The sequence below is a fragment of the Struthio camelus genome, chromosome W (assembly GCF_040807025.1).
Source record: "Struthio camelus isolate bStrCam1 chromosome W, bStrCam1.hap1, whole genome shotgun sequence".
In the NCBI taxonomy this organism is placed as follows: domain Eukaryota; kingdom Metazoa; phylum Chordata; class Aves; order Struthioniformes; family Struthionidae; genus Struthio; species Struthio camelus.
The window spans coordinates 18972702-18999044 of NC_090981.1; the positions used below are offsets into that span (position 1 = coordinate 18972702).

Consider the following 26343-nt stretch of genomic DNA (forward strand, 5'->3'; position numbering starts at 1 on the left):
GCTGTTTACCTTTCCGAACTCCTCATTAGGATGCATCGTCTGTAGAAATAAGCTGAAAGATTTAGGTGCGGTTAGGTATGAGAATTTAAAGAGAAGTGATACAGCGGTGTTATTCACAGGGGATCAAAAAAAATACAACTCACAACAGCTAGGTGAGGTGGAATCCTGAGGGAGTTGAGGGGTATGCCGAAAAACCAACCTGGAACTGTGGCACTTGCTGCCTTATGGCAAGGAAATGTCAGAAAGGCAAGTGAAGAGATTAATCTGAATAGAAGGAGAAGCGTTGGTAGATCTGCGACTTGTGCATAGATGGAAGCTTCAGTAGTGTTAATGGGTGAGATTACATGCAGATATACTGCGAATAAGAAAAGAAAGGTGTCAAGAATGGAACTCAGAGGAGTATTTCAGAAATTTTTACAAATGTGGAGTATCAGCAGTTCAGGAAATGATGGTTCTCCAGATGTGAAAACTGCTATCTGAGGAGGCCTCATTTAGTGAGATAAAAATGTCAGAAGAAAGTGGCATTAATTAATTTCTCTAAGGATTATAGAAACACATGCAGGGACCTGGCTAAGGTCATCAGTACATCAGCAGAGTGAAAGGCACTGACATAACATCAGATTTACAGAGACTTGTATTAAAGGACTGCAGAAAACCTCAGCATTCTGTAAAACTCTCCCTTTGAAGCAAATTGATTAGATCAGACCTGTTCAGTGTGTAGTTTGACTGTACAGTTCCCTGGCATATTTGAAGTGGATGCTCACATCCGCACACTTCTGAGTTTTGGAGTCAATACGAACAGGCTGAAATTAGTTGAACTTGCGAGCCTTATTATTGGAGAAAAGAGCATAATTTCGCTATTCATAAAATAGCAGAAGTTTGGCAAGGTTTAGTTACAGGTTATGAAGTTGCTCCTATTGTTCACAGAATGTGTATGTTGTATGTTGCTATTCTGGTGTATCTTATGTGGCTCTTCAACAGGAAAACAGGTGAAAAGGTGGGTGATAAACCAGCTTCCTTTTCTTTGTAGTCAGTTCACGTCATTTCTAGCTTACCCGTACATAAAACAGGATGTGAAGCTTCCCAAGTGAGTATGTCTTCTTCCGAATTAATTATGTTCACCGAGTACTGTGCTTGTGTAGAAGGTTGTTATTGTTACTTTGCTATTACCACGACCAATTAATAAGAAATTAAAGAAGCAAAACCAAACAAAATTCAAGTTTTCTTTTCAACAATTTCTATTCATCTATTGCTTAAAAAACAGGATTTGCAACTGCTCAGACATCCCTCTTCCCACAAATTCAGGCAGGAGGAACTTAAGTGTTCCACTTTAAAATGCTTTATTGCCTTTGCTGTACGGCTGTCGAAATAGCGTAATGGCAGAAATCCTATGTGGGACATTTTCTCAGTTCCTCTCTGCATTCCTCAACAGTCCATTTCTCAGCTACACCCTTTCCCTTCAGACAGTTAATTTTTTGCACTAAGGAGAGAAAAATAGTCCATGGCTGAACAGCTTTTGAAAAATATGAAACTGCTTCTTTCTGTTAGCACTGCTGACACTGTTAAGGAAGTAAAGCCGCTACAGGAGATACTATAGTACAGATTTTTTGGGATATTACGAGTAGTGTGTATTGGATGCTATAGGCACTGAGACAGACTGGATGGAATTGAGAGGACAGGTAAAATTTCAAATTCATAATGCAGAGCAATAGATGGTGATTCTTTAAAAAAAAAAAAAAAAAAAACTAGTGTTTGGAATTAATATGTCTAATTTAGTGACAATATTAAATTCACATCTCGGATGCTATCCTGCCATCCTGAAAATCAATATTGCAGTAGAAGAATATCAGATAAACTTACTATTTCTATGATGTTTTTATATTTGTGGTATTTCTCTTTTCTAGGATGTAGAAGAAGCAGCAATAGTTTTACACTATTTTGATTTTGAGTTCCCATGTGCTTCCAAATCCGTTGCAGAAAAATTCCCTATACATATTTATAGGTAGAATTCAAGAAAACATTGATATTGGGGTTACTGTTATTATTTTAAAAAAAAAAAAACATGCCATCTCCCCTAAATTTTGGTATAAAACCTGACGGGATTTCTTTTTCCTGAGCTTTTTTGTTCTTCACAGTTTTCTGAGAAAGTGTCCACTCATCAGAAAGGGAAGCTGAGTTTGGCTGTGTTTTCAAAGGTACATGTTTAAAGTTAGCTGTGCAAATCCTGCAGGCAGTTACCATTTACTGAGAAAAGTCTTTGCAAAAGCAAAGAACCTTTTTTCACTTGCCAGATACTATCAAACCCCTGAACACATGGAAACGTTCTACCTAATCTGTAGCATACTGAACCTCTTGGTGTACAGAACTGTATCTAAAGAGTTATTCATCTAATTTTGTGCTTATGGCAAGAAGTTTATTGTTTTAATTTGGCTGGGATTTGAAAGTGTGAGTAAATGGGTAATTAATAATTATAAAACTGCTGCACGGCAATGTAAAACAGAAAAAGAAGTTTGATTTCAAATTTGTTGTATTTTCAGACAAATTATTCTTATGTCTTAAAGTGACGTTTAGGAAGCAATTCATAAAATATGCCTTTTTAAGAAAACGTTTTGTCCTTTCTAGGTTTTTCTCAATTCCAAAAGGCTAGTTATGTTGCAACAAATTTGGATTAACACGGGAAGGTTATATAACATAAAAACCAGCATCATACTTGTTATCATATTTATTTTGTAAGCTGCAAGTGGGTTTGAGTGTATTTTGTTTCTGTTACATTTAAATATGACTTACAAAATTTTCCGTTTAAGTTAAAAATATAACCCCCACAAACTAAGACTGATTTTAGCACAGAAGAGCAAGATAGCTCGTGTTATTCAAGGATTTACAAGATCTCACCTTACATAGTGAGACCATTTGTGTTTTCTTCACTGGACAAGCAACGCACTGTGTTGCATCACTGGGACTGGCATTTCAGGCTTCAGCAGAGCTTGGTATTTATTTGTTCTTTTAAAACCGTAGGATTTTAAATAGAAAGAAGTGAATGAAATCACTAAATCTTAAAAATTTGTTCACTTCAAGGCTTCCTTGACACCTTTTCTATTTCTGGAAATACTCATTTCCTGCTGTTACTCCAATTTTTTTTATTATTGCTTGATATCTTTGACTTGTGGAACAGTGAAGGATACATGTGCGAGAATCAAACAGATCCTTCTTTGTTGAAGTAAAGGCCACAAGTGAGCTCGGGTATTGCTGTTTCAGATAGTTGCTGCTATTGGCAACATCAATAAGTTATTTTTAACCACTGATCTGCTGCCATAGTTGGCTTAATTTAAATAAGCTTTAATAAATAACACAAGACACGGGCGTGCTGCATATCTTGAATGTGTTTTGGTTTCCAAGGGTCAAAAGACAGAAACACTGTATTAGCTGTACGCAGAAGGAAGCTACTGGGTGGACTGGGTGTGATTAAATGATGAAACTCATCTTCTGTCTAGATATTGCTAAATCATGTCCAGATTCATTAAAGTACTTCAGAGAAGAAAAGTTTACTTTCCAAGTAAATTGGATCACACCAAGCACTAGTTATTTAAAAGAAAAATGGTTCCAGAAAGTTTATGCCTCCAGTGAAGTCCTTAATCCATTCACGATCTAACTGATGCATTTGGACACTACTGTGCTAACTAAATCAGCACAGCTTCAGGAATAATACATGAGCGTTTCCAGCAAATGTGCTGAAAAATAAGTCCAGTGATTACAAAAAAAAAAAAAAAAAAAAAAGAAGTTGCCTCCTTCCTTGCTATAAGAAATTGCTTACATGGGAAAGCTGGTGACCGGACAAGCATATATTGTATGCTTTATCCTATAGGACAAACACCAGGGGTAACAAGGCTGAGGAAATGCTAATGTCCACTAGCACGGGGAGGGCGGATTTCAGGATCTTTAAGAGCTTCAGATAACGAATATCCATCTGAAGAAGAGAGTACTGTGTTCTACTATTAATATGTTGCCATACACCATCTGTGTCTTTATTTTTCCTACTTTCGCAGTGGCAAAGAGCTGGCTGTGGTAAGGAAAAGGGTAGACAAAACAAACTTGAACACAAAGAGGGGATGCTTTTGTTCTGCATTTTAAATAATGCTTTACCAGCTACTTGATTTAATAGTGCATGCAAACTAACAGGAGACGTGACCGAAAACGACAAGTAGGATAGCAGTCAAAATTATTAATTTATTTGGCACCTAAAGGCTTTAAATGCACATGTAAAACATCAGAAAAAAAGATGAAAATATTTTTCCTAAATGCTTTTAAAATATAATAATGCTAAATAGATGTTTCAGTCAAAACAGAGGAAGATGTGAAATGAAAGTGTCTTTTAAATAGGCAGTGTATTCCTTAAACATTATAATTGAATTCCGTATTAAGTTATAATCTGAGAAGAGAAAATAATAGAACGTTGACCTCGGCACAGAAGGTCACTTGTAACGGACAGTTTCCTTTATTTCTGTTTAATTTTGTGGACAGCTAGCAGAAGCTGTTGATTTTTACCTCGTCTGTGAAAGGGTCAACTGTTTGACAGGAAAAATTACCAAAAATCTTTCTCGCAGAAGAGCTCCTGCAGTTTTTGGAACAAAACTTCCAAGCCTCCAGTCCTCTATGAGTGTTGAGAAGCATATTAAGTTTTGTTGGGAAGAAATTAATACAGATGTTTAGTTCTGAGCTCTCTGATAGCTGTAGATTAACTAAACTTTTAGGAGTAGTAGCTAGGGCTATTGAGAAACTAAATATCCAAGTATAAATAAATAAATATGTATGTATGTATGTGAAAGCTACGTTAGTCTGAAGCCTGTTCTCCCTTTCTTTTTGTACAAAGAGTTTCCCTGTCTGCTTTAGCACTGGTTATTTCACAGAGTACTCTTAGGTCCTCTGTATTATTTTAACTGCCCATTAGCACTTACACGTTGAGTCATGTGGTAGTTTTGTACAAAAACCTACAGAAATACAGGATGTTTTATGTATAAACAAATGAGAGTGGGGAAGAAAACACAATTTGAAGTGGAAATACAGGAAATTACTGAAAGTAAGCTCTAAAGCAAGAATGGCAAATATATTTCTAAGAGCATTTATTGAAAATGCAGCTTGAAAAATATCTATGAAATTCCAGTCCTTATTACTTCAGTGCATACAGTCTGCGCAGATTGTTTGCAGTACAGCTTATCCTGGTTGAATAGCACGTATTTTGTGTTGACTTCAATAGTTTGATTTTTGTCCAGAAAGAATATCCTGCAAGAATTATCACATATAGTTAAGGCAGATTTTTAGGGTAGTCCATATGTATGGTTAGAGATTCTTTCAAAATTAGAATCTGCCTATGTTGATGACTGTACACAAGGAGCAATCTGAGGGTAAAGGACACCAAGAGTAAGCAGTATAAATTTGACTTCAATGTACTTTTTAAATATTTAAAACCATGTAAGTCATAAGTCAATGCATGGAAAATTTAGAGCTTATTTGGAATGGAATAATACATGAATAAAGGTCAAAGTAGTGTTACTGCTGTATCATACGGTGGTGGTGAGTTGGAGAAATGTGCTGGGGCTTGTTGTGGTTATTTTTAAGAATAATTTCAAAGATACAGCTTTTTATCTATCACCATAAGCCATGATGAGATTTTGTATTTTATGTCAAATAATCTTCTTTTTTGTCCTCGTAGATGTTGATGAATGCCAAGCTATCCCTGGAGTCTGCCAAGGAGGAAATTGTGTTAATACAGTTGGTTCTTATGAGTGCAAGTGTCCTGCTGGTCACAAACAGAATGAAGCAACTCAGAAATGTGATGGTAAGTGAACGTAATTAGAGCGCTCATACAAAACACGACCAAGTAAAGCAGGTCTTAGTAGTATTTTAGAGTCACTATTAGACCTCTTTGGTAATGAAAGAAAAAATTCTGAACAGTTGCAATATCCGATCTGGACAGTCATAACAACACTGTTCTGTGCTTTGTATTTCTTCTTGTTTATCATCTGTTTCTATTTTGTTGTTCATACTTTGCATTAGATCTTTTTCTCCCTGGCTTGTCAGATTGGTCAAAGACAATGTTTATCCTGTTTCTAAATTTAAAACTATAGATAAACAGTAAATCTGCAAACCGCATAATACAGTAACTGGGCTATTAGGGTTTTGTTTTTTCAAAAATGTCTAAAATATTCTAATATGGATAGATATTGTCAGCCTACTGACCACAGTATGAAAAGCAAATATGGCTAATTTGGTAACAGGTTTGAGAAACTACTCCTATGTACAATTTGTGTTGAAGAAGAGCTTGCATAAGTTGAAAGTACATAGCTAGCAAATGTCCTTTTCAAGATACAAACAGGGTTTGTGCTTTATTTTATAGATCAATTTGAGACTGAAACACTACAAATAGGGCATGTTTATTCAGTAACTATATTGATTTAACTAACAGCAGAAATGCTGTGTAGTTGAAAGCAATATAACAGAAAAAATGGTGAGTTCTCGTGGTTTTGATGAAGACTTCACTGTTATAATAATTTGAGCTGTTCCTCCAAGAGATGCTGCTGTAGTTTGCATAGGTTATATATTTACAGCAATGAAGTTTGTTTATAATTGCAAGAATTACCTATTACCTTTTGATGTACATCATTGTTTCATGATTTGAGTCAACTTGCCGTACTTTCAAGGGAAACTATGACTGTGGAACTTTATCCAAACCAATCAGTGAAGATCCCTTCGTATTTAAATTACATAGGTAAGAAAACTGCTTGTTCAGGGCTTTGGCCTGTGGGTAGGCAGCAATTTAAATATGTTACCGAATGTTGTTATACTTAGTTTCGGGTTCAAACACGTGGTGTTTAGCTTATTTCTGAAGTTGCCTCAGAGTTTTCTTTGTTTTTTCGTACAATGCAGACTTCCGTCATGTTTTAGGGGAAGCATGTGTATGTCCTCTTCTAAAAACTCTGCAAAAAACTGTTTGCAAAAATAGAACTGCTCTTATAGAGAGAGAGAGCTGTGAAGGCGTTTCTTATCATGACTGAGGAGAAATGGAAGCAACTTGCATATGTGCCTGTCATGGGCACGTGTATGTGGGCTTACCTGTATATGTGAGTGTGCTAATAAATGTCAAGCATATGCACAAAGGTTGAGGGCTCTGCAGCCAGGGTACACAGGGTACAAGAGGGATGCAACAAGGTATGTGCAGGTCCATTTGAGCTGTTTTAGAAGTCAGGGAATACCAAGAGCCTTTCTGAGACTCTTGGAGAAAGAATCTCTCCTACCTTGATGACCCGCATAGAGCAGTAGAACAATAAGACCCCATCTCCATAACTTTTTGGAGGGTCTAGGGAGAGACCAGAAGACACCAAGCAGGAGGAGAACTCCAAAGGAAGATGTCTGAAACGGGAAGCTGTAATTAGACCCACTTCCACTGGGAGAATTAGATCCAAGACATCTTACCAACCCAGTGCTCAATGACAACCTATAAGGAAAAGGGCTAAACATAGAATGGACAGCACATCTTAGAAAAATCTTTCGTTTTTCTGTAGCAGACGCAATGGGAATGGAATCATAGGCAAAATGTAATGGGATTTTTCTTGCCAGGGAACAGAACAGGAATAAGTACCTGGGTAGGCTACAAGAGATTGGTAGGCCCTTCCTGAAGCGTCAGCATACGGGAAGGAGATTTGTAATTAGAGGAAAAGGAGGAGGGAAGAGCACTTTGTTTTCCCTTCACAACCCATCCTTTGGAATTGTATGTGTTGGGAGAAAGGAGGGAAGTGAGATGGTCTGCTGCTGCTGGTTCCAGAAAAGAACATCATGCTTATGAGCCTGTAACTCTTGACTTGGCTTCTTTCTCCCCTCCATGCTTTTGGAAAGAAATCAAAGGACTGAGCATCCCTTTCCATCATTCTGTAACTGCTGAAACCCCAGTTGCTGATTAGTTGCCTGCACCTGGATTACTCGTTCTTCAAATTCACAACTTCCTTTTTGTTTCTTCCTCTGGTGGTAGTGGCGGGTGTAGCAGCTGCCATTTTCTGTGCCTGCATATCACTTGCCATCTGTGATATGTTTAATTCCAGGGGAACTGATGAAGCTTGCAGGATAGAAAATAGAGAAATCCAGAACTGTGGTTACCACTCTTATGGGATAATTAGAAACTGGGTGAGGGGAAAGGATAAGAACCACTGCTTTTGAGAAGCGGTTGCCTGCTGTTCAGCTGGAGAGTCTCTTCAGTGCTATCAGTTGGTAGATGCTCTGTACTGTCTTGCTCCAGTTTCATGTGATCGGGGTAGGGTGGCTTTAAAAGATACGGCATATCGGTCAATATATGAAAGATTTCTGTCATGCTGGAGCTGAGGCAGAGCAACTTGTCTTGGCAAATTCTCCTTTTCAAGGTGGGTTGTCGAAAGTTTCACAATGTTTTTCTTGTGAGTCAATGTTCTCATTGCTCAGGATGTTGTAGAATGCATTTAAAGGAAACATTAGTAACAGCTAAATCAGAACACCAAGAACGAAGATGTGTAGTAATAATCCAACACTTGTTTCTACTTACTTTTTTTTTTTCTGATTTCTTCCAAACCTAACCATTTGGAAAGGTAAATCAGCAGCTATTTTTTTAACAGTTACGTGTGACTGTTAACTGCAAGCACTACATATTAGTTCAAACATGGTGCTGTACTGATGTGGATATGCAGCTTGTACGCCAGACCTAAGGTGTATCTCACCAGCTCAAAGCATAGGCAGACAGAATTTAGGGGGCTGTCTATATCCACCTTAAATCTGTCGTGTATCTAACATAATTCATTTAATTAGTATCTTAATGCCATCGTAAGCTATGAAGTAATTCCGTTCTGTAACAGTGGCTACGCAGCATTTAGCAAGTAAACAGACATCCATGGCTTGATATTTTCTTGGCATAGCTGGCTATTTTTACCATCATTTTTGTGTTGTAGGGGATATGCAACTACAAATGCCATTTTCATGGTTTTGAAAAATTCTGGCAGTACCGTTTATCTTTCAATACAATTCAAGCCTTGGTATGATGAATATCAGAACATAAACTCCACAAAACTCGGAAATATTTACTTACAATCATACTATCAAAGGTAAACAACTGTGGGGCGGAAGGGCGGGGGGGAGCAAGTGCTGAATATTTTTCAAAGAGCAACTGTGATGTCTCACCCAAAAGAGAGGATTTGAAAATGTTAGAACAAACTGTAGTCAGCTCTTCATTTCAAAGTGGAAGCAAAGACAGTTGTAATTGCTAAACAAATTTGTAGCGTATTTGATTTGTGTTGGCGATGTATACCTTAGAAATGTATATTTTGTTGTTGTTGTTAATCATCTTAGTTTCATGTTTTCCATTGCAAGGCTTTTCACTGGAAGGTTTTTATTCAAACTGCAATTCTTTGAATTGCATTTGCTAATTTTGACGATGCTCTCTCAGTTTGACAATGTTTAGAACTTTTAGTAGTATTAGTGTAATGATGTTACAGAGTACCTTTTACCTATTATGAGGAATACTTACTTATCATTGTTCGTTAGAAGTGGACTTGCTTTTTTTGAGTCTCTCAGTCATGGTACATGTATTTTTAATTCCATGAGACTTGTACAGCGGGAGAAGGGCAATGGAGCTTTTGCCTAAGGCAAGTGCTGCAATGTTAATTCCAAAAAATATATATTTCTAATATGATAAAGGTAGCATCAGAGCAATGACAGCACAGGTATCTGTTATGATGTACTACTACCTGTTCTCAAGTCATTAGGTGAAATGCCTGTTCAGATGATGTTTGTAATCTGCCTATGGCAGTGCTCATGGGTTTTTTTTGCTGTTAACCCTAGAAAAGCTCCATATGAAGGAGATCTACTGCCTCCTCCGTCCAGGCAGGGATGCAGTTAAATACACCAAATAGATGTTCTCATGGAGATCCAAAAAAATTGTAGATCCTCCATGATGCTTGTCAGATCCAGGCAATGTTTTAAAGTGGTAACTCTAGTATGATATGTCAGCTGGATCTTAGATTTACTGTGCTAAAAAAAAATTCATCAGCAAAATAAATCAATGTTAGAATAAATAATACATGCAAATATTGAATATTTTCCAAAGTGGTTAAGTTTTCAACAACATTTATTGACCTGAAAAACTCATATCCTTCTTATTTTCTGTTGTTCTGCCTGCTGGAGTGAGTGCTCCTGTTAATCTGCCAAGGTGCTCCCATTCTTTCTGTCTCCTCACAAGGAGAATTCAGAGTTCAGAAACAGACTGGGAAGTAAAAACTGCCGCTACATTGAGTGCAGCTAAACCAGAGTTTACTCACTTTCTTCATCTGAACTCAAAAACCAGAACACAAATTCATCTCCCTTCTTTTATCATAATATTGCATCTGCAAAAGTATGACATCGTTGGAATAAATGAGATGTGGAGATGCCTGACATGTATGACTGGAGTTCTGTGATGGACTGATACGGGCTCTTTGGCAAAGACAGGCAGGGAAGAAGAGGAGGGATTTGCCTTTTACACAGAAGAGCAAGTTGAATGCAAAGTTGTACGAAACAAGGGGGAGGCTGGTTGAGAGCTTGTGGGTCAGGATCGGAGAGGAGGCAAAGAAAGGGTAACATTGCAGTGAGAGTTTGTTATAGACCGCCTGATCAGGATGAGAAAGCTAATGAACTTTAAGCAATTCAAGGAAGTTTCTAGATCACAGTTGCTTGTTCTTATGGGAGACTAACCTCCCTGAAGTCTGCTGGAATGACAACGTGGTGGGACATGAGCAATCTGGGAGTTTTTAGGATGGCCTGGGGGCCAATTTCTCAATGCAGATGCTAGATGGCTCTGGCAGGGGTGATAGTTTCCTGGAGCTGCTACGCAACAAACAAGAAAGAACTGGTTGAGGATGTGATATGGCAGCCTTGACTGATCATGAAATAGTAGAGTTCCTCACTTCGCCCAAGATCTTGAAGGAGAGGAGCAGAGCAGGACTTTGGGAGAGCAAACCTTGACATATTCAGGGAACTGGTAGCTGGAATCCTGTGGGAAGCAGCCCTGAAGGGCAAAGAAACTCAAGAGAGCTGGCAATTCTTTAAGAACAACCCCCTCCAAGCACAAAAATGGTCCATCCCAAAACTCTCAAAAACAAGCAGACTTATCAGGAGATCAGCCTGTCTAAAGAGGGAAGTCATGACTAAGCTCCCTGCAGAAATGCGTATTGGAGGTGGAAACAAACAGACTGTTAAGGAGAAAGTTAGAAAAGCAAAAGCTCAACTAAATTTGAAGCTGGTAAGGAGCATCAAGAGCACCAAGAAGAGTTTCTCCCACAGCATTAGCAGTAACAAGAGTGAACAAGGAAGAAGTGGGCCCACTGCTGAATGGGGTGGGTGGCAGGGGATGCAGATAAGGCTTGGGGTATTCATTGCCTTCTTTGCCTCAGTCTTCACTTCATCTTTCATGCCTTCGTGCCTATAGACAGAATCGAAGGAGGAGAGGAACTACCAGTAGTAGAAGAGGATCGAGTGAGAGATCTTATGTGAGAACATGACTCATACAAGTCCTTGGGACCACATGAGTGCTGCGTCCGAGGGTGCTGAGAGCACTGTCTGATATCGTCAGGCTGCTCTCTATCACCTTTGAACGGTTATGAAGTTTGGGGGAGGTCCCTGGTAACTGGAGAAAGGCAAATGTTGCATCCTTTTTGAAAAAGTGCAAGGATGATGATGTGGGGAACATCAGGCTCCTTAGCCCCTCTTGAAGTCCCTGAGAAGATCATGGAGTAAGTCTTCCTGGAAGCCATTTATGATCAGGTGAAGGAGAAGAAAGAGGGTGACTGGGAATAGCCAGCATGGTTATATCGTGGGTGAATCGTGTCTGACCAACCTGATTGCCTTTTATGATGAAACCTGATTGCCTTCTATGATGAAAGCACAGATGTCACTTACCTTGGCTTTAACAGGCTTTCGATATGGTGTCCCGCAGCATCCTTGTGTCTGAGCTGGGATGTTATAGTCTAGATGTATGGACTGCTAGAAGGATGAAAAACTGGCTGGATCGTCCGGCTCAAAGTCTAGTGATGAAGGGTTTGTACTCTGTCTAGAGGTTACTAGTGGAGCTTCTCAGGGGTCTGTCCTTGGATCTAGCCTGTTTTAACATCTTTATCAGTGGCCTGGAGGAGGAGGTAGAATGTACTCTCATTGGTTTTGCAGATGATGCCAAACTGTGTGTTGGGAAACAGTCAATATGCTCTCAGGCAGGGCTGCCATTGAGAGGGACTTAGGCAGGTTGGAGAAATGGGCTGAGAGGAACCTCAAGGAGTTCAACAGGACAAATGGCAGGTCCTGCACCTGGGACAGTCTGACCCCCTGCAGTGGGATGGTAGGGTGGGGAAAGTGATTATTCTTTGCTCAGGACTCATTTGACCACATTTGGAATGCAGCAACCAATTTGGGGCCCCCAGTAGGAGGAAGCTGTTGAGAAACTGGAGTAAATTCAGTGCAGGACCACTAAGATGGTCAGTGGGTTGGAGCACTTGCCGTGTGAGGAGAGGCTGAAGGAAGGAGCTTGTTCAGTTGTGCAAAGAGGTGGCTTTGTGGGGTCCTAACAGCAGCTTTCCAGTTCTCACAAGGAGATTATCAAGAAGATTCTTGAAGGTTATCAGGAAGGTTCTTCTCAGTGGTGCATGGTAGGAGGAATGAGAAATAACAGACATAAGTTGAAACAAAAAAGCTTTTGACTGCATATAAGGAAAAAAATGCACTCTGTGGATAATTAAGCACTGCAGTAGGTCACCCAGAAAGGCTGTGGAGGTTTTCAAGACCTGAGCAGACAAAGCCCTAAGCGACTTGATCTGAATTCAGCATTGACGCTGCTTTGAGCAGGATCTTTGGCTAGATGGCCTCTGAGGTCCCTTCCAGCCTTTTTCTGGTTTTGTGATTTAATTGCTTTTTTTGATACTGCACTTGAGAATAGAATTCACTTTAGGCACCTGATTAGCATCTACTGAATTGTCCAAGATAGGTTATATGCTAATACTTCAAGTTACGTTTTTAAACAACAATTTCTATTATTTTTCTTTCTTTTTGCATGATACGTATAATAGAAATGAAAATGAATTCAACAGCTGAGTTCAGCCTTTGAAGACTAGGGATTTGGACTCAGAAGGGTTATGTAGTAGTAGACTTCTGGAATTGATTCAGATATTATCTGAATTGTAAGGAGAACCATACTGTACTCTTCTCGCCCCAAAGTCAGGAAACTGAAATAATTAATATTTAATAGAAAATAATAATTCAAAAGCTCTCAGTTGAAAATACATTCAAAATAACTTTTTTCTTTGACTTTTCCCAAAAGAGGATAGATTAAAACCATCCATTCTCAACATATAAAACATTTAAAAACAAATTAGATAATTTTTATTTGTTTAATATTAAAAATACAAATTTGAGGACTTTTTGCCCTTTTTTTTTTTTTAAACTGATGTTTTAGAGTGGCAGGTTTTTCAGCCTAGTTGGGTCTGTGTGGCCTTGTGTTGGCATATTATTAGTACTCTGGATGGCACTGTATACAAATAGTTGCATGTATTTGTGTTGGCTGGTTGTAGATAATAATTCTGAACATGTTACGTTTCTGCCTGGCATCAGCTGAAGTGTTTTGATGTGAGAAGGAGAACTTACTCAGTGATAGGTCTCCTTCTAGAAAAGGTAATTAAAGCATTCTTTGCATTCTACTTTTTAAATCCATCTAAAGCTCTGCTTAACTGTTAAAGATGATATTTGACAGTTCTCCCTGGAGCATCCACAGGGAAAGGCAAATATACTTTTGACGCTTATCTAGTTAAAAATGTGTTATGCTTAAGGGACAATAGATGGTAGAAGAGAAACATCATCTGTAGTCTGAAACATTTGCTATTATTTCATACTTGGGTAATCAATGGTGTTTGATTTCCTGCTTGGCCGGCATGTTGCTGCAGAACAGGTCATATGCCTTGGCTTTATTCCACGTGAACCCCTGCCGCTTCAGTCTGTGGCAGAAGTTAGATACTAATTAGTCCCTGGGCACGGCTTCCACACGGAGGATTATGTGGGGCGGGGGGGAGGGGGGAAGGAAAAACAAAACAAAACAAAATAACCACAGCACCCAGGCTGTAATGCTTTTTTCTGTAACACCAGTGAAACTAGTGTTTCCACTAGTGAAACCAGACCGTTTCCTAATGCGTCACAGCAAAGACAAGATAATACCTTGATAATACCAGAGTAATGCCATGCCTAGATATTTCCAAGAATGCAGCGGAGAATAAAAGCCAAGCCATAGTTTTATTTGATCTTTTTTTTTTTTTTAATAAAGGCTTTGATAGTTCATAATCTCTCAGTGTGAGATTTATAGGATAAAATAATACCCAGTCCTTCAAATGATTGCACTTTAAATTAGTGAGACTGGTCAAGTGAATGAAATTACTCACGGGTTTTGTATATGTAGATTGGGCCTTTGGGAAAGATATAAAGAGTTGGTCTCCTACTGTGTACAGAAAACTGATTTAATAGAAACATCATTGTTTTAATGATGACTTTAATGTAAAATATTATACAAAACTAGTTGTACTACTGAGTATTCTGCCCACTCCTTTCCCTTCCTTTAGTATGGAAAACAAGATCAAATACGATTTGCTGGTTACAAAGGACAAAATCCAAGCTGGAGTAAGTAACCAGGCAGGGCTCCAGTTTTTAAAGGGAGTGATTGGAATCTTACGTCGACTCTGCAGGCGTCTTTTTATCTAACAGTAAGTCTTTTACTTAATAAGGAGGGATTTCAGATTTCCTGCTATAGCCTTTGACCTTAAATATCCAGCTGTACTTTTGTGGGTTAGGTTTTTTTCCTCTTATTTTTTTCTCCTGGAAGCAATAACCAGAATAGGTAGGAATGTTTGTGACATGCTTTTTGTGCCATAATGGATATTGTTAGGACTATGCTAGGCAATAAATAATTGTTGTTTTTCTAGACTATTTGCTTGCATTATATTCCCATGTTTCGGTAGAGATCAGTAAAAAGACACATATTCTACTTACTAGGTAAATTTTGAGCCTTAGATTACAGTTTACTGACACTGAAATTGCAGAAATTAATGGCAATTTTAAATCAGTTAGAAAAGTTTGAAGGATTTCCAACGCATATGAGACCAACTTCTATGTACAAATGCGTGTGTGTGCCCTCATATGTAGAAATGTAAGTAGATAGCTTAGGGTATTTGGGGAAAATGCGACCTTTTACAATTAATCCACCTCAGAGTTCTGACATTACTGCTTTTATTTATAAGCTTTTATGTATTCCTCATGTATAGACTTTCCACAGCATTAAGGACAAGTCTTTCCACTACTGGGCAGATTATGGAAGGATGCAAGGAAGAGGTACAGAATGAAAAATTTTGGAAAAGTCTGTGACAGGGCTTGTATCAGATTCCAGATCCCTCAGGTGTTAGACCGAGGTCTTAATTAGCAAAAATACCCTTTTTGCTATCCTTTTTGTCCTAGAAGTTTTGATCTACAATATATTGGGTTCTCATTGTCTTTTTAGGAATGGAATACTGCCTATTTTTAGTATGTTGCCTTCCAATATTGATGGAGCTTACGTGTGTGGGTTGCTCAGAGATGGATTTTTACATGGATAAGTGGAGAGGAGGAATAGGCTTTCCATTGTGCTTGTCTGGTTTACGTATGAGGTGGTCTGTTACTTATTTGTACCTCAAAGATGTAATAAATGTGTCCTAACTATTCCTCTCAAATGGAGAATATGCCATACTCTTTGACTAACTAGATATGATACCCTTTGTAGTCAAGGGTACTCTAGGAGGTAGAATCCCTCTCGTTCTCTCCCACAGAGGTGTGGCACTGTACTATCGACAGTAAAGGACTCGGACCCTGACACAGGCTCTTTTTTCACTACCAAAATGCAAAGAAGCTTTTAAAAAATACCATTCTATTTCTAGTTTTCCTGCTCTAGCATATAATTTTGTTACACTACGTTAGTGTAATTCAGACTCTATACTACAAGGTATTAGTATAGACGAAAAACATTTTCAAGGAAGACTTTTTCAGAATTCAGAGGTTGAGACCCTCTTTTCCGGTACTCTTAATTCAGTTATTCATAAAATCCTGCTTACTGTTGCAGTAAAAATCATGAATTCTGGCTGACAAGTAGCCAGGCTAGGTTTTTTGGCAGACAGCTCATCTATTAATACTCACACCTGCAAAATTTATTCCACACATTTAAAATTAGTTTACATACTGAATATGACCAGCTTTCCCATCTTAAGTGTGACATCGAATCTTTGGAGCGCTTTCCCCAAGACGACTAATTTGCCTGTTTTGGAGGGGGGAGGGGAGGAAACTGAGTAACTTTTTCAGTCAGCTGTCCTAAAAATAGCTCCTTCTGAGGTAAAGTCTCAGAATTTCCAGTGAGAGTTAACAAGAGTTCTTGTTAAAAGAATTGCATCTGCAAGAACCAGGGAAGGGGGAAGAGAGACAGAGATTTAGCTCAGAAGCTAGTGAAACGAAAAATCTACTAACTTGATATCGCTCCAGTAAACAGAAAGATTATTCCTTCACGAGGGCCCTCTAGATTAATTGGTTACAAAACGTTTTCCTCGTCAAAAGGAGAAGACTCTGGAATCAGTCCTCCAGTCTGACTAACTGCCTAGATTTCAGGAAGGTACGTCCTCTGTTTCCAACTCCCTGTCGTTCTTGGACAGCATTTGAAGGAGAGAGCCCTAGACTGCGTTAAACTTTCGTGCCTGTAGCCCGGTGAGAGGGATGGCCCTACGTTCTGCAGCTCTGCAGAAGCAGCTACCTGCCTCCTTTCAATGTCTCTCACTAGCCAGTGCTACCAGCTCCACCTGCTTGTTACTTAAATGGGGTTTGTGCTCTATGACTAACTGGTTTCAGTTTCCTTTGGTAAAAGATCAAATGTTGTGTTCTTGTAATAAAGTTAACTACCTTTAAAGTAGCAAGTACCTGTACCAGAGTGAAAATGAATGACACGCAGTTTTCAAGCTCCCACTGTTTGGAATAGTCAGATTTTTATAGCCATATTTTTTTCTTGGTTTTGCTATTTGCTTCCTTTTGTATAAAAGCTGCTGTAGCATCTCAATTATAGAAAATAAAATAAATGTTATTTTAACTACAAGATTAAGATGCACTCTCTGGGGAGGTAAATGAGTGAAACATACTTTATGTGACGTGACTAGTTGCTTAGCACAGGGATTCTTGCATTCGGTTTGCTCAGGTATCACTGGTGGCAGTTGCTACCAGCTTTATGCCATCCCCTCGTTCAGACAGTATTTCCATGCTGGTGTGTTGTATACCGCTGGTGATACCTTTATCACAGTTTGAGTGCCTCTGAACATTAGAATTGATCTTGAATGTATTTCTGTACTTCAAGAGATGGTAGAACAACAAGGGAGTTTTCTTGCATGAGCATCAGTAACTCTGCCAACATGAAGGTATTGCTTTCCAGAAAAAGTAAGCTCTTCCTACAGAATGCTCCTGTAGTCCAAATTTCTTGCCTTTCTGACACAATGTTTCAGACTTCGTGTGTGTGTGTGTGTGTGTGTGTGTGTGTGTACAGAAGATGATGCTCTTGTTTAAAAGAGTTACGGATTGTGAAAAACATGTACTGCATGAAAGATCTCAGCAAGGCGTGCGCCAGGTTCTGGTTCTGTTTTGATTTACACACATGGTTTCATTTCATTGGATTAAATCAGATGGTGAGCAGTTCACCACGTTATATATGTTGTCTTTAATACAGTAAATTAATGCAAGATTTCTGAGATTTCCTGGGGGATTATTTGGTTTTGATTTATACCATCGTTTGGAATCCTGGAATCTCTGCAGCGGTTAGCTATGAAGTCTTATGTGAAAGCATTATTTGTTGATTTAACAAAAATGACCTTTTCTTTTGTAGGTACTTAAGAAGTACAGATGCTGAAAATATGGTGAATAATTGTCACTTCATAACTATTTTAATGTAAAATTCTAAACTTTGAGTCCTCCAAAATGCCTAAATAGTCTCATTAAAAAGATACAATTTTCACTTCCTCTGATTGCTCCTCACGGTGTAAAACAGACCACAAAGGTCACAAGGTACTTATGTGTATAAACTACTTGCACAGTCTAAAGCAGTGTTACATGTAAGATGAACGGTCTTTGCTGCAGTGACACTCAAAATGACATGAGAGGTTTCAGTGTTTTGGGTTTTTTCAGTGTGTGTTCTATACATACCTTTACTTTAATAACAAAATGTACTCTTCCACACAAAGTGGCATTGTGCAAAACTTGATTTTCCTTTCCAGTGCTTGAATGTCGTCTGTAGATGCATATCTAAAGGGAGTTCTTCGTGTGTGGACCTTCCCACAGTGGGGAGTTACCGTTTAATATAGTCTCTGTGCATGCCAGATCTTTTTGGCACACTTCCTTTGTTTTGAGTTTTCAGTGTGGAGAGTGCAGGGGGGGTGGAAGCACAGTATTCATCGCATAAAAAACTCTTAAGAAACAGTATAGGTTAAATTTCCTCAGGTAGTCATTCATCTCAAGGGATTTTCTAGAGTAGCAGGGCCAAGGAAATGGTAGGTCTGTGTGAAAGTGCAATGAATGCTCTGTGGGATCCCAGGACTTCCTTATAGGGACATAAAGACCTTCTCAGGGTCATCAAAAGAACATTTCTGACGTATGCTTTTTCTCTGATGCTTCTCCTGCATTATTTGCCGTGAGACAGATAATCTGGGTTCAAAAAGCTGACTCTTTTTTTAACCTTATTTCACAGTGTAGAGGAGTCTAAAATTAATTTTGCACCCAGAAGTTTAGGAACAAATTGAGCCAAAATTGTACGTCGATGACTACCTTGGGATTAAACCATACAAAACCAATGTTGTCATGCATTCCGACTGGAAAACATTATTCATCTCAAGCTAGTTGGAAAGTTGGCCCATACTTTTCTATTTTCTCAGGATTCCTCCCAGGTTAAACCTGAGTCACACTTCATATTTATTAAAAGTCACTAAAAATGAGAATGTACAGAGGTCACTTAAATTAGGTTCCTAAAATGACTCTAAAAATATTCAAATGTCTAAAGATTGTTACAACAGTAGAACCAAGTGTTTACTTAAAATAGTTCATTTTTATATAAGATTATGACACCTGTAATCATTCCCGTTGGCATTTCTTCCATTCCGGCTTACTCCACTGTGCTTCTCACCTTTAATACTGTAGTCAAACTGCCTCCTCCAACTGCTTCTTATTGCCTCATCTCCTCCCTGTGATTCAGAGGTGAGCTAGGCACCACCCTGTGCTCTCAGCTCTGTTGCTGAGTGCCCTAGCAGCCCCTCGTTACATATAGCAGCTCATTCATGAACTTGATGACATCTAAGTTGATATATATTTATATGCAAAATGGAGTATTTGGGTAAGACCACTGCTTTCAGGGAGCGGAAACATTTGAATGGATTAAAAATATCTGAAAAAAAGGAAAAAGTCATTTGATCTGTACTTCTGAAGAGACTGGCCAAAATTGTCTCTACAATCAGAGTGTTACAAGAAGGCCAGAAAGCAGTTAGATCTGATGAGCAAAACTTTTGTGGTCACAGAAGCTCTGAGCAGATGCAGAGCTGTCGTGCCTGGTTGCTGTATGATCTCTCTTCAGTCGACTCAAAAGTAGGATGGATGTTTTGGTATCACATTGTAGCTGTTGCGGGTTTCCTAGTGATCATGCTTAGTATGTGTCATTCAAAGGAAGTCCCAGACTGCTCTTACATACTCTAGGACTTGGAGTGGTGTGCAGCTTGATCATGTAAGGAAAGCCTGCATTAAAGCCTGCATTAGCTGGCAAATTAAATGACTTGCAAATGCTTCACTGACAGCAGCTTCCAAACAACTGCAATGCATTATTAAATCTGAGCTGAATAAAAATTTCATTTTTTAAGCAATATATGCAAAATTTTATAATTAACCTATCTCTTTTCCTTTTTTTTTTTTTTGACAGATATTGATGAATGCAGCATCATCCCAGGAATCTGTGAAGGTGGCGAATGTTCCAACACTGTGGGAAGTTATTTCTGCATCTGCCCACGAGGATATGTTACATCCCCAGATGGCGCCCGCTGTATTGGTGAGAATTCCATGTAGCAGGCTTTTAAAGCTCTCAAGATTAATAGGGCAATTTTATAGGCAGCAGTGGAACTTCTGTCCCAATCATCTACTATTTTCCCAGGACCTCATTATGTTCTAACTCTCTGCTCCATCTACTTAACATTCATAACATCCTCCTCTTGACGATGATGGTACTGCAGAGGTACTGCCTTTATCTGGCTTGTAGATGCCTGTATGTAGACTGTGGTGTAGCCTGCAAATTCCTGCCTTGGATCTGGATTTTTGTAGAAAAGAAGCCGTGAATATCTCTGTTGTATGGGCAAGCATAAGAAATGTTAATCACGTTTGTTTCTTAAATCTGCATTTGATGAAATCAAAGCTTTGATTCTAAAGCAGCAAACATCTACCCTTACTTGGTATTTCAAGTTCAATCTCACATAGTTTAATTTAAAGACCAATATTGGGCAAGTGGATAAACTTCGAAGGCATTGAACAGAGTATGCTGAGTTGCTACTGATTTGGAAGGAATGCCTAATATAACAAAGCAAATATTAAATTTCAGTAGGCTGCAGTTTTACAAGACGATTTATTTAAAACCAGTTTCTATCTTATAAAAAGGCTGTGTGCTTATCCTTAAGTGCAGTAATGCATATTGTGGATCTTTTCATTATTGCTTCTTTTTTACCGCTGCGCGTGAGATGGTATAAACTATATTGATGAGTTAACTGAAAATACTGTGTGCCTGGTATAAGAAATGATTAACAATTGTCTTAACAGTGTTTTTTCCTAGCTCTCATACTGTTCTTCCTATTTCAGATTTTTTGTTCCTATTCAGAACAAAGAGCACTTTGTTCTCTTGTTACAGAATGTAAAATCTGAATTATAGGTAACTAGTATGATTTGTCAAAAACATCTAGTAAGCTGGAAGTAATGTAAGACTTGCAAGTGATTTCACATGGATAATTTTTTGCACAGTATAGTCAGTTTTTGTTATCTAGGTTCATTTTAGGAGCGCCAAGCTTCAAATATATTGTGGCTGGTCTCAGAGATACTGAGAACCTATCGTTTCCAATATCTTCATAATTTATATGGACTTTGGCATGTTTTAGAATACAGTTTCTAAAGTTAGCTCACAGAACCAATTGTACACAAATCACATGCCCTAGCCTCTTTAAGGAGACCCTTATGTCACAGAGGCTCCTTCCCTTAAATGAACGTGTGTATGAAAGTTCCTGTGCTCTCAAATGTTTACACTATTGGAATATAACTTATTTGCATTACTTAAGGGAAAAAAAATGCAACATGAAATCCTTATTAATACGAATTGCTTTCTTCTTCCCAGTTTAAGACAAATATTTGCTTTTAGTCAAAATACTAAGATAAGCTTAGTTATTGTAATTAGTCCCATATCTTTCTAAATTTGTTGAGGTTTTTTTCCTAGTCAGCATTCAGGAGTATGACAGTAGATGATCTAGGATGTGCCCTTGGAGGAACTAGGATGTGTTAAAAACTGACATGTTTCTAAAGACTAATTTTCATATCGTACCAAAAAAGTTATAGTTGGATGTTCAGTCTACCCCTAGCACGTATGTGGTTCCCACTGAAACTTATCAGAGCTAAAGGCATGTTTAAAGGGAAATACAAGTGGGCTGAATTCTTTCTGGCTTGTTACAAGTCCATGTTCCTTAGTTTAAGTGAGAAAATTACCAAGCAAACATACTATCCCTTATAGTCTCTATCTACGGATTAGTTAGCCACTTTGCAAGCGCTCGCTAGAGCTCACACCAATACTGAAAATACTCTGCTAGGATTAGGTTTTTAAGAGAAGACTGGATGCCATTTCTTCTGTCAGATGCAGGTACACCAAGGAAAAATTTACTAAATGAGAAAGTTACTGATGTTCATGTTATGGTAAATGACTCTATTTTTGTCATAGTAGACTTGTTATAAATTTGTATCTATTTTATCTTTGTATTTGTTTGTATCTTTTATATCAGCCCTGTTTCCCATTAGCTTGAGCAGTCCTGAGATCATATGTATGTTGCTAATGCACTGAGGATTTGACTTGAGGGAAGCCATTGATCTGTCTGCAAGTCAGTTGCTTACGTGTGCAAAAGGGGGATTAATATTTTTTGCCCCATCTCTGTCCTGAGAAGGTAGCCTGTTAAAGTGAGCATAGGTATTGCAAGGGGACCTCTGGGCCTGCCAGGCTGAAGTTTAAGATGCGTGCCCCACTGACAATGCCTGCTGCTGCTTCTTGGCCTGCTCTCAGCCCCTGATCTTTGAGCATTCATGTTAAGCACTGTCACATCTCTTTAACCTTCTAAGATTAGACAGTCAGAGCAATTTTTAAACTCTTAATGGTTAGAAGTTTGCAATGAAGTGAATAATCCTTTAACTTACTGAAATAAGAAGCTGGAAAGGAATTTTTTGGTGTCCCCCATGCCTTTCACGACACACATTTCGTAGTGCTGAGCTCCTTGTTTTACATTGTAGAGCCTTTTTCAGTGAAATCTTTTGGCCTTACTTTTATTTTCCTTTTCTAAAGCTGAATAAAACTTCCTATTTTCAGCTGAATTGTTCAAAAGGCATCTTAGACATAGTTCTGAGAGTGAAGTGAGAGCCCATGATCTCAAAAAAATATTGGTCCTTAAGATTTACATTCTTGACCTTAGTGGTTGTTTGTCTATGTTGCTTATGTGGATTTAGGTCATATTTCAGGGTTTCTTATCTTCTACCTCTTCTGTACTCTGCTGTTTTATTGCTCATGTTAAACTTTGAAAAGACTTTGAAAATGAATAGCTGATTTCTGTTGTCCTTGCATATTTTTTTTCTTCAAATACTGTTAATTTCAGTGAAATGCCTCATGGGAAAAGGTGTTGTTCAGAAAATCTGGCTATTTTTTCATAGAGAGTATAGCATGAGGCTATACTTGATATGAATTTCATAGAAATGAACTGCTTAGGGTTTTTGTGGACTTTTTTTGTATGTGTTTTTTTTTTTTCTTGTATACAGTTGCCTGTATATATTTGTCTTTTATGCTAAATTGATTTTGTTAAGCTTTTCAGTCTGGAGCTTTGTGAAGTGAACGCAAAGGGGACTTGATGCTTTTCCCCCCCCCCCCCGCCCTGGGTGCCTAGTCCTGGGTGCTTGCTATAGCTCTTCTGAGATATATTTTTCAAGCTATAATATGAGCAAAAAATGACAAATGGTTCAATTCAGTATTTTTCCTTTTAGAAAGAGAGAAGTTTATCATAGTATAACACTGGTCACCAACATGTTTTTTTTTTCCCCCAAGTATTTTGTTTAGCCAACTGAAAATATACTAATTATTTTATTGTAGTCGCACTGAAAAATGTACTTTCCACCCATTTTTGCTCGTTCAATAGCAGAGCGGGCTACGGTATACAATATTTAGTTGTTTTGGGGTTTTTTTAGGGTAATTTTTTGTTCTTTGGCTTAGCCTTGTTCTTACACAAGCTGAGTGATCTTGTGCTGATTCCAGTGACGCTGTTAGCAGGTGCTACCCGCTGCGATTAAGGGCTACACGTGAACTAGATTGCAATATGGTTTTAGTAAAGGAGAAGGGATAATTGCCCTAGGTCCTTGTCTCCCAGGTACAGGAGATTCCTTACTGAACAGGTTTTCTGAAGAAGGGCTATTTGCTTTCTTCTAAATGCCCATCCAAAAAGTCTGAAATAGCTGCGTGGCATCCAAGGGATTTTTATTCCTTCCAGTGCTGCTGCACTGGTCTTTTAGCAGATAAAAATACATAGCCCATTTCCCAAAGTAGTTTATGAAGAGAATTAAGTTTGTTGTGACTGGAAGGAAAGATGAATTTGACAACTACGTTCTGGATTAACGTCACTGAAAATGTGAGATCCTGCAGTAAACCGAATGTGGAATGGGTTGGTGCTGATCAGCTCGCATCGTTGTTGGTGTTTTCTTTTTTTAATACAGCTTTTTAAACGTTTTAGTACTTATGTGAAATGAGTAAGGGAAAGACATATAGAGACTTCATTTTATTGTTTTTGGCTTTCTTCTTAAATTAACATCCAGATCAGAGGGCAAGTACATGTTTCTCCAGCTTGGTAAATGGTCGCTGTGCACAGGAACTTCCTGGTAGGTTCACCAAAATGCAGTGCTGCTGTGAATCTGGCCGGTGCTGGGCCATTGGATCTGTTCCAGAGATGTGTCCCGTTAGAGGATCTGGTGAGTGCCTTGTTTTGTTTTGCTGCTTCTTGCTGCCCGTTCTAGTCGGGATGGAGGTCACTGAAATATTTTAAATGCCTTTAAAATGTAGGCTAAAAGGAAAAAGTCAAGAATTACATTATCATTCATTCTTGTGTTCTTAATATGGATGTTTCCATCTGTGAACCATTTTTTTTTTCAGGTCCGTTATTATTTGGGACTAGTTTCTTTAACCTCCTTTTGTTGACATTGGAAAGAGTTCTTGGGAAATGGGGAAGATTTTGTGGTCAAGCTTGAAGAGGAAATGACTCTGAGGGTCCATAGTTCATTTCGATTTAAAGGAACAGCTGCTCTCTCCATAAAATTTCATGTTACTTTGAACTGGAAATGCATCAGTATTTCATTTATTCTTTCAACACTGTGCTCACATAACACTATTCCACATCTCTGGTGAAATGTATTTTCATTCTATCTATCCCAGGATCTCTGAGGGACCCAGGAGTTGCGGTGCTTTTGGCAGTGCACCAACAAAAAGGTTTCAGTAAATAGCTAGGCATAAATTATAATATTTCCTATTATTATTCTAAGTGTTCTTCCTTAAATAACACCTGTCACAATTGTGGAATCCCCTTGAGTGTAGGAGTGGGAGAGGGAATAATATGTAACATTATAGAAATGGGAAACCAGTATTGTATTTGTGCAGTACAAAGATCTGTATCTTCCGTATAAGATGACTTTGAAAGGTTGCTTTACTTTACGCCTTTCTGTGCTTTATTGTTTGATAGATGAACACCGCAGACTTTGCATAGATGGAGTTCCAGCTGGAGGTGGTTCCAGGGGTGGCGGGACTGGAGGAAACGGATTCCTTCCTGGTGGCAATGGAAATGGCTATGGCCCAGGAGGAGCAGGATTCATTCCCATCCCTGGTAGCAATGGTTTCTCCCCAGGTGTAGGGGGAGCAGGGATAGGGACAGGTGGTCAGAGTACCACTGGAAATGGCCCAATAATTACTGGACTAAGTAAGTATTCCTGGGTTTGAGACTTATTTCCTTCTTTTTTTGATTCCTCTTATTTTTTCCTTTTTTTTCTGCTCAGTTTCTAGTCTGGAAATGGCACAGTGTCCTTAATATGTAAAAAATATCTTTGTATTCAAGAACATATAAGATATCTCATATAGTTTTAAGAAGGAGTTGGTAGTGTAGGAAGGTTTCTCCCCCCTCCCTTTTTTTTCCTTCTTCATTTTGGTTGTAAAGTATTCTCCTTGAGTCTTTAGCCACATCCAGGGTTTCTGTTTATGAGTTATGTTCATTTACTAGTCATATTTGTCACTGTTCAGTAATTTTTCCCATGAAATTGTATGCCTACTGTGACCTCAGTCTTGCATGACTGCTCTAAAAACTGACTAAAAGTCTGTAATTCCCTTCATTCGGTAAAAGACGTACATTCAGTTAATGTTCATGTAATACAACAGGCAAAAATGTAGCGTTAGCCACATCCACTTCTGTAATATATATATTCTGTGTACTTGTACACATAGGTTTTATTTTAATGTTACAAACCTACAAGCAGCTTTGGTTATCAGGCATTAAAAATAAATAAAATTATTTATTTATTTATTTTTTAGGGTTATCTCCTTCCCTTCCTGCCCATATGCGGGTTTTCTTTCCTTCCCTTGTCAACCAAAGGCCGATCTACCTTTTCGTTTTCAATCTGGGATTCTTAATACAGTTGTATCTTAGCTTTTCTCTTACTATCGTAGTTTATATCTTCATTTCATTCACATCATTAAGGTGTGTAATTTCACAACCTGTCAGTTCTATAAGAAAGCTTTTCTTGCTGTGAGAAAAGGGAGTTTCCTTGCTTCCAAGTGTATAGCTGACACTTACTTCCAAGACCCAGAAAGTCTAGCCTAAAAGACTTTGATGGTTGTGCGTGTGCGTGCGAGCACATGCTTGCACATGCACGTTTTTACATAGCGCTGTGTGAGTATATGTGTATATATTGTATTTAAATATTTTG

General features: G+C 38.4%; 1 protein-coding gene across 1 annotated transcript in view; it reads left to right on the forward strand.

Annotated features, from left to right (window-relative positions):
* LOC138064174 (fibrillin-2-like) overlaps positions 1–26343 on the forward strand; it is a 181843-nt gene that overhangs the window by 42696 nt on the left and 112804 nt on the right. Inside the window, exons 7-10 of the mRNA XM_068925661.1 lie at positions 5708–5833; positions 20027–20152; positions 24193–24345; positions 25110–25343. Coding sequence (XP_068781762.1) covers positions 5708–5833; positions 20027–20152; positions 24193–24345; positions 25110–25343 — 639 coding nt within the window. The remainder of the gene's footprint in view (positions 1–5707; positions 5834–20026; positions 20153–24192; positions 24346–25109; positions 25344–26343) is intronic.